The sequence below is a fragment of the Salarias fasciatus genome, chromosome 19 (genome assembly GCF_902148845.1).
Source record: "Salarias fasciatus chromosome 19, fSalaFa1.1, whole genome shotgun sequence".
Classification (NCBI taxonomy): domain Eukaryota; kingdom Metazoa; phylum Chordata; class Actinopteri; order Blenniiformes; family Blenniidae; genus Salarias; species Salarias fasciatus.
Window position 1 is genome coordinate 20,482,946 of NC_043763.1, and position 17,114 is coordinate 20,500,059.

At 40.0% G+C, this 17,114-nt stretch overlaps 1 protein-coding gene, 1 long non-coding RNA gene and 1 other non-coding gene across 4 annotated transcripts in view; 1 reads left to right on the forward strand and 2 right to left on the reverse strand.

The window, feature by feature from the left end:
* The window catches only part of crybg1a (crystallin beta-gamma domain containing 1a), a 54,966-nt gene extending 40,940 nt beyond the window's left edge, over positions 1-14,026 (reverse strand). For both annotated transcript variants that reach the window (XM_030117252.1, XM_030117251.1), the window contains exon 1: positions 13,694-14,026. In XM_030117252.1, coding sequence (XP_029973112.1) covers positions 13,694-14,025 — 332 coding nt within the window. In that variant the 5' untranslated portion in view covers position 14,026. The remainder of the gene's footprint in view (positions 1-13,693) is intronic.
* Positions 1-17,114, forward strand: part of LOC115406966 (uncharacterized) — a 153,982-nt gene that overhangs the window by 128,045 nt on the left and 8,823 nt on the right. Inside the window, exon 2 of the long non-coding RNA XR_003933584.1 lies at positions 3,607-3,613. This is a non-coding gene — a long non-coding RNA (uncharacterized LOC115406966). The remainder of the gene's footprint in view (positions 1-3,606; positions 3,614-17,114) is intronic.
* trnak-cuu (transfer RNA lysine (anticodon CUU)) lies at positions 5,323-5,395 on the reverse strand. Its single transcript has one exon. It is a non-coding gene; the product is annotated as a tRNA-Lys (tRNA).

Below are 17,114 nucleotides of genomic sequence, written 5' to 3' on the forward strand. Positions count from 1 at the left end.
CTGGGAGATGCTGCAACTTTTGATGTGGAAAAAAAAAAGACACTTTGTACTGCATAAAAATCATGCTGTCAACTGAGACCTAACCTTTAATCCACTGCAGTTTGGCTGAAAACCCTAAAATCATCAACATATATCAGGGGTTCAGGGGTAAATTTTAGGGGAAAATACAACAAACAGATTTCAGTAAACTCTGCGTGTCTGCTGCAGCTACTGGATAAACTCAAAGAAGGGATGGAGAGGATTCAACTTGACTGACTCACCCTCTGGAGGGGTTAAATGAGTCACTGGAGGAAGCCCTTGTTCTAATATTGGAAAAGTGAGAAGCAGGACCACACTGAAGTAGGCCATCGGACCGATCAGAGATGAGAAGTGATATAAACCGCTGCCTGAGGAGGGCTGGGCCGTCCCAGAGGAATAGTGCAGCTTTTCATTGACCAAACAAAACACTTTTCTTTAACTTATTTAGAAAAAACTATAATGCAAAACGCAGAATAAAGCATTTGAGATAGAAATCCCACAGATACACACACACACGCAAAGTTCTGCAGACAAACTCTAAATACACTTTTGCACAGTGAAATATAATGCAGCTGTTGTTTGTGGGAGCAACTGAGGGATTAAGGAGTGCCTGGAACAACTTCTGCACAGCCCAATGTTTGCCAGGCACGGGGCGGGTCGGCAGCAGCCAGTGAGCTGCAGCAGCCACACCGCTTCCATTTGGACCAATGAGCGCTGCGAACCGCAGGGAGCTGCAGAGGACAGCGCCATTGTGAATGATTTCAAAAACTTCCCGGTGCATGTTTGGACTGATGAGACACAAGATGTCTTAGTGGTGCTTTTAGCTCAGAGACGACTGCATCCTGCACAACTCCGAGTGTGGTGGAAGTACTAAGCATTTCGCTGTTGCGATGCAATCACCTTGGGGGAGGAGAGACCGTGTTATAAAGACAAGACTGATTTGTTGACTTCAGAAAAGGAGCTTGAACCTCACAACATCTTGCCTCATGTAACAGTTTCCCATTATAATGAAACGAAAATGCAAAAACTATGGGATTTTTGTTTTACCTGTTGATGTGAAAATGGGTCCTGAAATGATCTGATGCAATACAGGATAATTCTATACACAAGATACTCAATGATTCCATGCAGTAGTGAATAATATAATATGACACAATACAAATGAAGATGCTACAATATGGTACTGGATGATATAATACAACAAGATACTACGATAGTACACAATATATTATTTATCTCTCTCATAAATATGCTCATCTTAGTTACGTTTAGCTGTGTTATAGTGGAAATACAAGCAGAATATGTGACATGTGACAGTCTCAGGTCCAGTAAAACGACAAGGCTTCTCAAAAAGCCTAATATCACTGACTGCACTCTTATATTCAATGTTTTGAGATATTTTAATGAGAGATGGGTGCAATTAGTTGGTTAAGCTATCAAACACCCAAAACAACGGTTAAAACAACAGCGTAACAGCCTACAACCTGCCCCGAGTCGGGGACACGGAATCATCAGACAGCAGTCCACATCCCTTGTTTGAGCGGATTCCTGTTTTCACAGCAAGACAGCGAGTAGGATCAGTCAGAAAAATAAGCTGCACACAAGCCAACTTCACATTGTTTGTTCTGACACGGTCCGCCCAGTCTGGAGAGATAACAACAAAGCTCTCAGAAAATATGCTTCCAGTTAACTCTCGTGATGGTTCAGGGGAAGTAACGCAATATGATCAACTTGAATACATTGTTCCGGGATGGATGGTACGAATTATCGGTGATCTGTTGTCTTTATGATCAAAGGAGAGGTTTATACTATTTTTTTGCAACATCGAATTTGTCTGATGACGCAAAACCTTTAAAACTGAGGATAACACAGTTCATGTACAATTATAATTGTTATGCTATATATACTCATAAAGTCAGACTTGGGTTGCATTTTTGAAGCTTCCTAAGTAAAATTTTGAAAATTTGAAACCAACATTACAGGTGCTGTAGGCAGGATTCGGCATCGCCGCCATCTTGCTTAGGGTTACCTAAGCAAGATGGCGATTTGAAACCCAGCACAGCCAATCCTGTCCTGTTTTCTCTGACATCACGCCCTTACACAAGTTAGGCCCCTCCCACAAGAACATGTGATGAATACCCCTCGACCAATCACGGTTAGAGCCTCAGGGGCTCTTCTGATTGGTCAAAGATACCTGGAGCTGTCAAGATTCCTTTTCAGCTCAAAACAGAGACAGATGGAAACGCTGCGCCCTCGCGGTAGAGCAATTATGCTACACTCCTAAAGGATTATCAATGGATACTCTAACATTTAATCCAAGGAAAACACAGAAAAATTAGCAGTGACTAGCAAAATCCTGCCTACAGCACCTTTAAGCTTGTTGTAGCTTTTTTTTTTAAACTTCTTTACTTTTGCTTTTTTTTTTTTTTTTTTTTTTTTTTTTACTACTTTTTTTACTTTTGCTTCTTTGGTTGTTTTAGCCCACTTTTATTTTCTTTAGCTCTTTTGACTTTCTGAGATATTTTGGCTAATTTACCTTCTGTAGTATTTCAGCCATTTTTCATTTCTAGTAATATTTTTGAAAAGGTACGCTGTTGTGTTTGACATAAAATTTAGAAGGACAATATTGATCTTTTAATTGTGATAGATTTCAAACTATCAAACTTTCATTTTGTCAGCTTTTCTCGAGAGGCCCTGTTGATGCGGCAACAAATTCAAGTGAAAACGCAAAAATTTCATAGCATTTTGGGTGTCAGTTCAGGATGCTCTGTGCTACAGAGTACTCAGTACTACCCTAAGTCATAGTGAACTTTCCTGAAATTCCATCCACAAAGAGAACTTTCTTCACTGAGGGAAAAACATGAGTCAGCCCACAGCGCTCGCCTGATCCCACAAGAAGTGCACTGAAACGTTTTACTATTCTGGAGGTGCGCCGCATGAGAAGCGCGTGCCCCTTGGAAGAATGTTTATTGTGGATACAGTACTATGTACGTTAGCTTTTGTATTAGAGGCACACTAATGAACGAGTACACACAGGTTTAGCAGGAAGTGTGTGTGTGTGTGTGTGTGTGTGTGTGTGTGTGTTTTAGGATGGGAGCCAGGTTGTGTGAACTCTATTCCAAAAAGTTTGTTTGCTGATCCCTCACTTCTGTTTTCTAATTGACTGCATCTGCATCTCCTGAGCAAAAGACACCAACAACGTGTTCCGTTCACATCCAGGCGGCCTGCTCAGTGTGTGGCATGCTGCACCTCAGTGTGTTCTGCATGCAAACACAGAGTGATCACACAAGTAAGATATACATAATTTATGGAATTGGGCTACAAAATCGGGGGCTTATTTTGTAGCCAAAATACCACTTTGTTTGCCAAAATCACAATTTTGGTTACTTTTGCATGCAGTTTTAAGTTTTTTTTTTTTTTTTTATTTATTTGTATGTATTGTAATAATTTTCTGCATTCTTGCATTTTGAAGGTTCCTGGAGTTTTGTGGCTCTGCTTCCTGCATAGATTAATTAGAAAGTAGATCCCTCTATATGTAGACAGTTTCTGCTTCAAGCATGCTGCAGGACTTAAACTGGTACAACAGAGACTTGGTGTATGGTACCCAACAGCTGGATGATGTTAACTGCCTGCATAATAATTTGATGGCAGATAAAACTGGTAAAATCAGTGTGTGAAGCCAAATTGTTTGCATGCTTTTTAAATGTTCGCAAAAATCTGAAATAGACTTTCCAAAATCTCCAGATACAGGTAACAAGGGTGGATGGTTGCGTTCATCCAAACTTCAAGCAGAACTGCATTAACACTGAGAACCACTGTCTGCAACGCAGGATATCACTGCTTCCACAAGTGCAATTTAACTTTTAACTTAAAGGTGGAATACAACATTTTCTCGAAAAGACGAAGCCCCACGTCTGTTACTCACTTTTTGAACAACGCGCATGCGCCAGACCATCTGCCCGGCTCTCCTGCTTCTCCCAGAAAACGCGGAAGTGTACGAGCGCGATCTCCTCTTCTCCGGCGTGCACGGCTCTGTACAGTTTCTGCGATCCGCCTCGCTCATAAATAAAGCTTTTTTTTTCCGAAACAGCTACAGTTTCATTATGTCAGACTCGCCATTGGTAAGTACGAGCTCAGAAGCTCACCGGCTACATAAACACTCTGAATGCGCATGCGCAAAAGGGAGAAGCTGATTGGGCGCAAGCACGGAGAACCGCCTTACGAAAGCAGCTCGTCAAATCAAAATGTTGTATTACACCTTTAATAAAAAAGAGACGTCGCGCAGACATGGCATCCAAAGACAAATACTCTGTGGTCTGAACAGCTCCTGATGAAAGAAGGCCAAGTCAGGCAAAAGTGGAACGATCCAGTTTTTAATCAACGCTGGATCAGAATCTGAAAAAGCCAAAAGACAAATAGCTTCCCTTGTGGTATTGAAGACGTTCTGCACGTGACCTGTTATCACAGTTCAACAGAAAAACAGAGAACAATCCACACAATGATTACACAACTTTGTCCATATTGTTCTTTAAGTACACATAAAAGTCGAATTCAAGTGAAACAGTGTGACACACAGGCTTGAATAGTGCAGTAATAAAAAAAGCTCTGCGATCCAACGCTTCCCTGCTAAACGCACTCCACTTTGATTTATCCATCTATAAAAGGCCATCAGCACACACGTGACAACACAGCTTAAATTGTCACTGTAATTTGTTGACACTGTAATGAGACATATTTCAAAAGCACATTTAATAAGCTTGTGGAAATGCGATGTTCTGCGCTGCTGTTGTTATTCCTGACTGGGCTGGTTGTCGTGGTAGTAGCTGCTATTATCAAATCAAATTAATTCCTGTTCCCTCAAGCGGGGAAGTTCCACATCAACTGATCCGATTACATTCTTTCATTTGTTATTGAGCCGTTTCATTAAATATCGGCTCACTGCAACGGCCATATAATACCAAAATATTTACAGTTTTGAGGGTTTGGGAGTTTGAGGAATGTCAAGGAGAAGAACTGTGACATTATTGAAACTTTTCATGTATGGTTTCAAAGAAGAACATTGTTCCATTTTCTATCAAACCTTGATATGATTGCTGTGTGACTGTAGTCACACCACCATCTAAACTACACTTGTTAATTGCCCTAGAGGAGATTCCTTTCTCCACATTTACTCATAGTAAAGTAAGTGGGCGGCAGCCAAAGAGGGTCAAGCTCCAAGCTCAGAGACCCAGAGCTGTGACCTTTCCCCTCCAAATTCCTCCACTCAACTCCGGCCATGAGTCGCCACGCCCCAAAGGAAAACTGCGCCCAACGTTGGGCTCGAACCCACGACCCTGAGATTAAGAGTCTCATGCTCTACCGACTGAGCTAGCCGGGCCTGTGACACACTACCTGCTGACCAAGTCTCGAAACTTTCATGTGATAAGAGCACTGAAAACTTCTAACAGTCAACATTCTCTGTTTAGAAATACAGTACCATCCACAATGCTGCAGTATTACTTAAATTGAATACACTTCTGTCAGCTCAGCGGATAATTGCTATCTGATTAGCAGGTAGTTCCTGTTTTTACCGTACTCACATATGAACCAACAGCTGAAGGATTTATGAGTATTTACTAAACGCTGATGTTCCGATGTTATCGGCGGCAGACCAGCTTCAGTCAGGCTCAGTGAGTAACAAAACTACAAAAACAACTTCCTGCTGGGACTCTAAACAATCATGCAGTCCACCGTCCTGTTTTGTAAACGTTTTATTGGATTTCACGTTTTTATTTGCTCTGTTGTGATGCTTCAGCGGTGAGCACGAACAATGCAAACAGGTGAGGTCGCGTGCTTTAGTTCACCTGACACAACAACTGAAGCCAGATTCGACGCTCGCCACAGGGTGACACGTGCGCCTCAGCCAACTGGCTTTCTGTCTGTCGGTGTAGAGAAACTGCAGCGGCCACACGGACTTCTGAGACGAACCATCGATTCTTAACATTTTCCTAAAAAAGCTTTTCAACCACGGATACAAACCAGAGGCAACAGACTGTAATTTGAAGACGTGTGCTCAGTTGTGGGTTTAGAAAGAAGAAGGCACAAAAAAAGGAAGCAAAATAACTTCAAATTATCTGACTGATCATGATCTAAATATAAGAGATACTTCAATAAAATGTTTTCACAAAGGGATCCTCTATGTCTGTACTTTAATTCAAGCATGAAGTAGAATAAAGTTTTGTAAGCCATTATAACTTTCCATTTGAACAGCTATTCTTTGCTAAATGTTGTGAATTAAAAGCGTCTTTCCTTTCATGCAGACTCACACTGCTGCTGATGCAAAGTCAAAATCCAATCAATGACGTTTATATTTGTTGGGCACCTGATATTCTTCCTTTGAAGACTACGGCTCCATTTACACCAGAATGTTTCAAGCATAAAGTCAAAGCAATAACTTTATTGATTATCGAAAACTTAAAATATCGGGAACTCTTTGAAATCCTAATGTTTTCTTCCAATGAATGACATTTAAATGTAGTAAAATCTTTCTGAAAATTAGGGGAAAAAAATCTAACTGGACAAATCTGAGCACTAAATAAAGTTCTCATTTGATGTTCATTTGATAAAAAGTTTCACGATCACTTTGGTTTGGTCCTCTTTGTGCTCTTCTCTGCACTGCAGTCCTGCTAAGAATGTGTAAAATTCAGAATATTGTGTTTTGAGATCGTCCTTCATGGTCAGTTTTGCAGAAACACCGTCAGTTTCAGAAAAATGGAAATGCGGATGTGTTTTAATTACACACGTTTGAAGAAACTGTGAGTTTCTATAGTGGGCTGCTTTTAGAAGGACCTGCACACAGTATCATAAATTCAATTTTAGACCATCTGTTTTAAACATGTATTTTTCTCCAGTTAATTTGAGTTTGATGTGTTACAAAGGTTATAATAGAAGGAATAAAAAGCTTACTTTTGCATTTTTCCAAACTAACAACAGTATTTTGTCAATGCCTAAAAGTGTGAGATACATTATGAAGTTGTTCTATATTCGAAGATTTACGAAGCTTTTGAAAACACATAAAAGCTACCATCACTTTTGCTTTGAAACTATTATAACCTTCAATTAAAAACACGCTCTTATTATGAAGGATCTTCATTTTCCTTCGGTGGAGTGCTTTTGTTGATTGGATTATGTTCTAGAAATAAAACAGTCAATTGCTGATCTTTGGTATTTTTACACAAAATGTTTTGAAATGTCTGCTTTTGGTCATTTTTTTTTACAATTTTAATCATGTATTAATGAGATAAAATATAATTTCAAATAACTTCAGAAACTGCAACAGTATTAAAAATTTAATTACCTTCCCATTAAACTTGACAATTGACAATGTCAAAAGTATTTCAATAAGTGAATGAGCAACAAATGAAGCAAATGTCTCTTAAAGCCATTACTGTGCACGTAGCATCTCCTGCAGCCACGTTTTTGTAAACGGTTTCTAACCAGTATGTCCAGTTGGAGTTAGTGCACCATAATTTAAGGAGGAGCAACAAAAAAGGAAAGTAAAAAGAGTCTGAGGAGGAAAACAAGCTGCAGTCAGACTGCAAACTGTGTTCGGAAACATCAAACTTGACAGTCTGGTCTGAGGAAAAAAAAAGACTATATTTATACAGCCTCATCATGTACTGTGGGTAGATGTGACGATAATGAAACCTTTGTGTTTCTTTTAGCGACAACAATACAGCGAACACTCCTCTCTGACATTAGGTGTAACACAAGGTCACGACCTGTACCGAGTTCGCTGCTTGTACAACAACAAGTTGTGTTCAAGTCACGAACATCTAAAATACCTCACGGAGGCTTGCACGGCAGAAACTATCTATTTGGACAGTGGGAGAATTTCCCCTTTTAACCCAGTAGAATCTTTTATTTTTTGATTCGTTTTGAAAATGCTTTCATAAAGTCATACAGAAATATCTTCTGCAATATAATGAGCCACTCCGATGCTGCACGGCTGAACACATGGCAATCCGTTAAGCTTAAAAAGCCCTCAGCAGTTTATACAGGCATGAGGTAATTCCTGTTTAAAGGCCCTGTAGGCACGTCAGCCTTGGTCCATCAATCAATCAGTGAATGAATTAGAAAGTTAAAAAGTTAAAAGCTCCACTGGCTTAAGTACCTTCCAGTGAACAGGGGCTTCTGTGAGATGTCAGGAAAGATTTTAGGTATGAACTTAAGGAAAGTTTAGACTTAATAAGTAGAAAATGACAATACACTACAACTTAGAGGTACCACTGGAATGTGAAGATCTGTGACAGCAAAATGCCGACGGTCGGTTGCACTGATGTTCTTCACATATCACACGCCTTGATGTCATTCTGGAGAAATTCATCCTTGCTGAACCAGGATGTAAAAGTGGCGCCACGTGGTTCCTGCCTCAGAGCTTTTTGGCGGCGTCGGGTTAATATTAACAGACTACCAGCTGTCATTTAGCAGTCAGTCGATATTTACTTTAGCAGGACTAAGGTATATTATGATAACTACTAGTAGAACTTGTGAAAGTCAATGCCCTGAAAGACTTAAAACAGTTTTTCGAATATATCAATGGACCAGTATAAATTACTGTGTACACACAAAACTTTACGAAAAAGCAATAATGATGCAGTTTTATTTGAAACATTGTATAAACGAGGCCTCAGTATCAGTAACAGATACGCTCCAGTAGACCCATTCGAAGGTCTGAACTGAATTGTGTTGTGCATATTTAACTCAGAGTCTGAGCTCAGGTTCATGTTTTAAACATTTCCATAAATCTGACTTGGCCTGTTAGGAAATATTCAGCTGTCATGTTTGGAGATAAGCTTTCCCAGTAAAACCCCGCATATCAGCCCAGCGCAAGAGTCTTCATGGGCAGGTTTTATCTGCCACCACTTGATAATAAAAAATTACATTTTTCATCCAGTGATCTCAATAAGCAAACACATTGAAATCATTGGAAATAACAACATAAATTAGTATGCAGATTACAGCATTGCATTCTGTTCTATATCTGGAATATATGTTTTTCTCTCTGGCTGGTTTTCAACAGTGCTGTACTACATCATATTGACGACAGTGTGTCGATGAAAAACTCTGACATTACATAAAATGACCTGCTTGGCTTCCTGTGTTTGATCACAGAGGTGAAATTCTGTCATTTGTACAACATCCAGTCAGTTTAGCCTCAAGGTCACAGCATCCTCAACGAATGAGCTTGTGTTGAAATCTGCTTTTAAATCTGTCAGCAAACAAATGAAAGTAGTCAGCCTCATTTCACTGACGTGAACGACCTTTTGTTGTCACGCAGCACAGTGCAAATACTTTCCAAACAGAGCAAGGCTGGGGGCTATGTACTATACAGCACAGTCTTTGACATCTCGGCTTAGCATCCAGAAGTTGCTTTTCTGCAAAGGTTTTACTGTATTTGCTCAAAAACACACATTGCTGCACAGCGTTATGAGCCTTTGTAAGTTTCACTGTAGAAATAAAAGTTTCTGTTCCAAATGCTGTGTTTCCTTCTATTCATTAAATGGAAGATCTGTAGGATTTGTCACGATTTGACTCATAGTCATATGATAAATGTGTCTTGCCTTTGTGGAAAAATCGGTCTCATCATTATCAGCCATTTAACCTCGTAGATATTGGTATATGATGACACAACAGCGAATATTGGTTCTAACATGGATATTTTCAGAATTAAACCTAACATTTACCAGTCAAACAGAATATCTACCTGCTTCAGGCATTTTCCAGGTCTGCATTTCTGCACCGTGTCACTACTCCAGAAACACCAGAGGAAAGATGCTGTCAAAAACACACAAGTCACATTCGAGTCTCTCTTAAATGTTAAAGTGAAGATTTGATGTGAGCAGTTTCACTCTGGAAAAACCCCTCGAACAACTTTCGGTTGAAGGACTCTTTCATGAAGGACCAGTCGAATATTTCAGCACGATGATGTGAGAAGAAGATAGAAAGTTATTCAAAACATTTCTGCTGAAGGACATAAAACTGCCACCTGGAGCCTGGTTTGTACTGTTCACTACTTCTGCTGAAGTTGAATGTGTTTTATTTTTCTGTCTTCAAGTCACCTTTACCATTAAATACAGCTTCAACAGGAAATACTTGATTGTCTGAATATTTTTTTGTCAATTTTGATGTAATTTTGTTAAAGCAGCTGTCAGGATATCAACACCAAAAAGAACTAACTGAAACTTGAGAGAACATTTCCAAACCAGCTCAGCTCTCTCTGTAAAACTACTAAAAAATAATTAAATAAGGTGAGAATTATTACCTCAAAGTATTTTATGTCATACAATTTGCCATATAACTATTCCAAGTCCTCATTGTGGCACTTTGTCCTCCACGCCCTAAATTTTGTCAAGATATTTTTAGACCGGGAATCTAAAACATCAGTCGTAGAATGAGAAGGGCCTATCTCACAGATTTTTCTTTTTTTTTGGTAGATTTTGTCATTGAAAAGTAATTTCAAGTATGTTATTTACATTGAAATGGATTGTTTTTTCATGCCAGCTTCTTGTTGCTGTTGTGTTCTGAGGAAAGGCCCAAATACTGAAGCATGCGTTCTTGGCTTGGTCTTCCAACAATAAGCAAACGCCGAACCCATCCCTGAGTCTTACCACAGAATTTAAACAGAAAGTACATTCCCGGGCCCCACAGTGCAGTGTGCAGGTAAGATTGTTCTGTTTCTGTGCGCCATGCTGGTCAGATTCCAGCAAGTCACAAGCCTGGAAATTCAAAAAGGCCTGTGACATAACTCTCCTCGGCCATTTAACAGGACAAACACAGTTAAGGCTTCAGCCTGCGGCACAACAAGGCCATTTTCTATTACTGACCTCTTTGTGTACCATGGCTGTAATATGTAGGTCACCTGACCCAGGTGTGGTTTAATCCTCTACGAAGTTACTCAGCGAGTCATCAAGTGCAGTGAAAGGCAGACTTAAGGGAGTGGATTGAAAAAAGATCCAAAGAGGAATTGATTCTTTTCTCAATGACTCTTCACAGAAAAAACAGCGGCAGTGACACATGATGACTCCACAACACTGCTGAGTGAAATCCAAAATATGAAGCTGCCTCTTCGTTGAGGTTGTGAGCTCTTCAGTCGATTCAGTGAGTCAATTTGAGGCCTGAGCCTTGAAGTCATGAACTCTGGGTGTTAGCTTGAGAATCAGAGCATGCTGACCTAGACTTTGGCAAAATGAAAAGGGAAGTGATTATTGACTCTCTATGCATGTCGCAGGAAATTTATCAGCAAGTGATGCAGTGATCTTGTGCTCAATTTCCAATAAACAGGATAAAGGTCTGAACAACATTTATTCAAACTCTATTACAAGATCTGGAAGTAGCTCTCAAATCTGTACACATGCAGCAAATCTATGACGAAATGCCCGTGGCGGCACGGTCATTTCTGTGCTGTAAGTCTGGGGCAGAAATTTATCTGAAAATGGTTCTGCCGCTTGGTACCACAAAGAAAATCTGTAGGGTGTGGACAGAACAACAAGGCCTCACCTACCTAATTGTTTATTGCGCTATTTGACTGCCAAGTCAAGCCAGGAACAAGAGCCATTGAAACATTTCGATCTTAATGTCAACATCGCCTAAGCAAACCCACAGAGGGCATGTTTCAAAATCAGGATTATGAAACGAATGTAAATACATCCAGTGTACAAACATACGCATTCTTAAAGTGGTATTTTTACTGGCATATGATTAAAAAAAAACAACAGAATGTGAACTGAAAGGACGTGATTAACGCAATGCCAATCATCAGCATGGCTGCAAATAAGCGTACTGGCATTTTGATGATAGGCTGAGATTGTAATTCCATTATATGAAAACAAGGCTTTGTCTCTGTGACGTAATCAGAGCATTCAGTCGTTAATTGATAGGCTGGTGCGTCAAGCCCACTCACCAACAAGTACGTCTGTACTTTACCACCCTGACATGAAATAATCACCAGGTTGACTGTCAAAAAACACACAAAGTCACCATTTTAGTAGAAGTACATTAACTAATACTGTGCTGAGATCAATACTGCAACCATGTCAGAGCAAATCATCTTTTCAATTCTCTTAAAATCGCTTTGTCTTTTTAACTGTTCTCCATCTTTTAATGAAACAATATTGGTTAGAACGGCACTAACATGGCCCAAACAGCCACCTAAGACAGGTAAAACATGGTGCTTGCCGTGAAGCAGCCTCTGATTGCATCAAGTGACCCAAGACAACAGTTCACTACAAGTTTCAGTCACTGTGAAACTGATATGAAAATGGATATCGAAATGGATACATTATTACATAGAAATCTTTAAAGACTGTGAAATTCTATCGAAGCCATTAGATGAAGAATACGTTAATCACAGACAAACGCATAGTGACTCCACTGGGTATGAATTGATAAACGAATGGTACTTTAGCTGTCCTACAAAACAACTTCACCTTCTCCTGCTCCTGTCTCTGTGATGCAGCTGATCAGAGTGTTTGGCTATCAGCAAAACTCTCAAAACACAACTGAATCTGACCGAAATGAGTGTGCGGTGTGTCATTCATACTTTCATGTGTCAGTGGCGGTTTCCACCTTTGCACAGGAGCATTACACGTGGCTACGACTTTTTCCGCATTTGTGACGTGATATAAAACTCATCTCAGTCCCAGAGAGTGAAAATGAATATGGAAACATGGCAGAATCCTGCACGACAGGTTCTTCATTTTCGCGAAACGTTTTGCAAATGCTGATTCACACAAGTCAGCGTCAATGAAGGTCAACCTGACAATGAGCGACGGCGGTGAGTCAGAGGTGTTATTGTCAACCTGTCAGCATGTCAGTTGGGACATGGAACACAGATGAGCTCGGAAATGTCTGGGATCAATACGAACTGGAAGTCTTGCTGTTGTTGTCGCCACACCAAGATCATTGTCTTCTTTTAACTCAGCAGAGAAACACTGAGTCAGCAGTGCATTGCTGCACGCTGCCACACACACCCATCCAAGAGCAGCCCAGTGACAGCAACCAGGGGACGGGGTCAAATGCCTCAACCCCGAACTGACTTCCACCAATTCAATGTGTAAAATCAATCTTTTAGTTGTGCAGGAGAAGGAGAAGTCGCAGCAGCATCTCCCAGCTTCCACCTCTGCTGTGCTGGCTCTGTTTACCTCTTACCACATTTGTCAAACTTGATAGCCACAGAGCCATGCATGACTAAACTAGCACAGCTCTAAACCACACAGTCTAGATTTGAAAAGAGAAAATGCCAGAGGGGGGAAACAGTCAGTTCTCACCTTTCTTGTGAAATACTGTGCACAAATTTTAAAGGTGGATCCGCGCCACCCAGTTTCAAGGGGATGTCAGCATCACTGCCAACTGATCTGAGTCTACAATAATGTATGTCTACTGATGAAGAATGTCTAAAGATCCTGCAATATCAGGGACTTACTAGGGTTTCCCAATGATAATGCACATTTTATCACAAATGTTTGTAAAAGCATAATTTTAAATTAATTCAGCCGTTTTCTAGGGTTGTATTTTGGATCATTGAAGACATTCGGAGTGACTGACAAATTGTGGAGGCTTTGAAAAACTGTTTCTTTTAACAAAATGAGTAAAAGTAAAGATGAAATGATAGATTGTTACACTTTTGTGTGCTTACATCTGGCTGTCGAAGCTGTCCAGCTCTCCAGTCTCGGAGAAAAACACATCATCTTGGGCTTTTTTGGACTTCTTCGACCGCTTCAGTTTCAGCGAAGGGAACCGCTTTCCCTTCTTTTCTTTCGGGGACGTGAGTAAACGATCCCCGGGCAGCGTGGCGCTGTCTCCCAGGTTGAGAGGACCGCCGGAGGAAGGGAGGGTGGCGGAGAAGTCCCCGGGGACCGTCGCGGCTCCATCTCTGAAGGATCCAGTCCGCTTCAGCTCCTTGTTCTCCTTATCGGAGGATTTTATCTTAAATATGTTCTTGACTTTGAGCGAGCCGGACTTACTCATGGCGTCCAGACATGGAGCAGAAGTGAGAAGAAAAAGTAGGAGCACCGGGGAAGGAGTCCACACTTTGGAGGAGGAGGAGGAGGAGGAGGAGGAGGAGTGTATCACCGGGATAACCTGCAGAGCGGGTTCACGTCGCGCGACCTGCCCGCACAGGCCGCGCGCGCCGCCAGGTAACATCCAGGAAGAAGTGAGCAGAACACCAGGAGCGGATCCAGAGGGTTCCGGGTCCCGGAGGGGGGCACGGGATGCCACAGGATGCCATCCTAAATAACCAAGGTCCAAGGTTTCAAGTGAAAACGTGAAGGTTTTGTTTTCATTTTGAGTGTCGGTTCACACAATAAGTGCGCAGATCCTCTGAAAAAGCAACTTTATAGCCGACAGTCACCTGTCATTACTATCCTCCTTCTCATCTGTCCATATGAGTTGTTTGTGTTTATAATTGAGCATGTTCTCTGCACGTGGTTTCATTATAAAAACAAACAACAGCACCCACTGCTGGCCCTAAATAAAAACCACTTCATTTTCAGCATATCTGTGATATCCAACAGACATCATTTTTAGTACACTGTCATGTAAACAGGGCCTGAAGGCCAATTTACCACAGGACAATCAGTCATTCATCACCTTAAAACTACAGGTTGTCAACTTTCTGAAAGTTCCTTCGTGAAAATGCATGAAAGTTGTAGAGTTTATTTTTCAGCACAAGTAGTGTGTGGTGGCACACTTACAGTGAATGACAGATTTTTAATTTAAATCTGATTAGTTCCCACATAAAAATCAAACTGCCCCCCTCCCCTGACCCAAAAAATAAGTTTTATTTCATGTTTATATGCATAATAGGTAAGGGGTACTGTAAATAATCTAGTAGAGCAAACGTTGCCGTGCAGAGGCTCTGCAGGGCGGTTCATGGCAACGCAGAAAGTTTGCATTAAATGAGTGTCGATGAGATGCATTTTATTTTATTTTATTTTTTTTACCAAAAATTTGATAGAAACTTGCAAATTTGATATTGAAGAGACCAAATAAAGTTTTTGTTTTGTTTTTTTTTTGGGTGGGGAGTCATTAAAGTTTTTTAAATCTTAAATATTCAGTACTTTTGACTTACTGTGAAATGAAACAGCTGTGTGGTCAGAGCCTGTCTGCCCACATTGTCAGAATAATGCAGGTTTGGACATGTCAGGGTTTTTTTTTAAGTTTACTGTCGCAATCATAACTGTTTACTGTAGTAATTACCACTCTGATCCCACTAATGGCCGCACTCCCCACTCTGAGAAGAACCACTGAATTAACTTTGCACGCATGTTTTTGGACTGTGGAAGGAAGCCAAACTTCTGCATGTGAGGGAAGAACATGCAAAGTCCACATAGAAAAGAACAGCAGAGATTCACACCCACAACCTTCTCACTTGCTGCAGGTTTACTTTGTTAACAACGCCTGTCTAATTATTTGATGTGAGTGTAAATATGAATCTGATGCTACATAAACACTGTTAATTTACATAATGCATTGTAGCACTTTGGGTAATGTCTAAGACTGATTAAAAAAAAAATCCCCCATGCACCAAACATTCCTTATAATATCTAAAAACTAAAAGAGTGTCCTTCAAATCAAATCATAGAGACATCATTTCTATTATTTTCTAATAGTAAAAACACCACCACTATATGTTTCAACATGCATTGTACTGCATTTGGCCAAATTTACTGCATTGTAAGATTTACACTTTTTTGGCGAATTATCAAAGAATAAAGTGTGTAAAATGAATGCCATTATAAGGCAAACATCAGTTTTCATTTTTTAGTATGATCCAGTTTTGGACCAGTCAGCTGTACTCCCCTGTTAAACACCACCACAGAAAACAGCTTCAGAAAAGACGAGCACAAATAATAATTAAAAAAAAAAAGTGTTCATCTGTGGTCTAGATAATAGCCATCTCAGTGTGTAAAATATTGATGTAAAATATAGGATGTATAATATTTACCAGTGAGGAACTTGACCTTAAAAAAGGGTGTGGAAACAGATTAGAGTCACCTCAAAAAAAAACTTCCCTTTCTGGGACTTGGTGTTTATTTCATGATTTGTATTCTTTCTAAAATAGTTTACAGATAAGGAATAGATATAGTTCTTTTTTAAATAGTTATCTTTTTCAGTATTTTTACACTTGGCACATGCATTGGCCAGATTAAAGCCTTATGCAGCACAGTTTTGGCCGTTGCTGCTTTTCAACAATAACAGCAGGAATAGAGACACATTTCTGTTGAATTGATTTTACTCATCACTTTATCTGCATGATTAAAGTGTGAACATTTAGTGTTTGAAATATAATTTGGTACCACATACAGTTAAAACACACCTGTAATTGACTGAAACAATAATTCTGCTTTCATGGTAACTTTCAAGGTTAATTACTCACCTTTTTGCTTAGTAGTAATACGAAACACTTTACTTCCTCCAGGGATGCGGTTGTTTTCTAACACAAAAACATTACACTTCTTCAGATTCAAGGAAGAAACTAACATTTTGATTTACTCTTATTTGGACATTCAAGCCCCTGATATTGATTTCAAACCTGTTTGCAATTTTGAATAAATAAGGTTTCCTTTATTCCTATAAATTCTAACATAGTTCAGAAACAAATAATAAAGTCAAAATAACACATTAGATCCTAAATCATGTCACATTAAAACTAAAAATAAGAGCTGGACTTTGTTTTCTCTGCTGTGCAATGGTCTTCTTGGATCCAGTGACAAAAGAGCTCTATCTGCTGGCCATGGTGAGGAAAAACAAGGAATGCTGAATATGTTGCATAACGGTGCTACTCCAGATTCCCAGCACAGCCGCTTTCTCATTTCTACATCTGCAAAAACATTTCAGTGAAGCCAAACACTGGTGGACACACATCTTTCAAAATCTCTGTGCGAAAACAAGAGTCTTGAATAAGATAGAAACAGGAAGTTTTTCAGGTCAACCTTAAAATGTACAAAATGTCTCTTCTTGTTTTGGTTTTGTTTTTTTTCACATGTGAAAATGTAATGTGGCCAAGTGGTCTGGGCCAGAAGGGGTTCTGGGCTCCAGCTTGTGAGTCACTA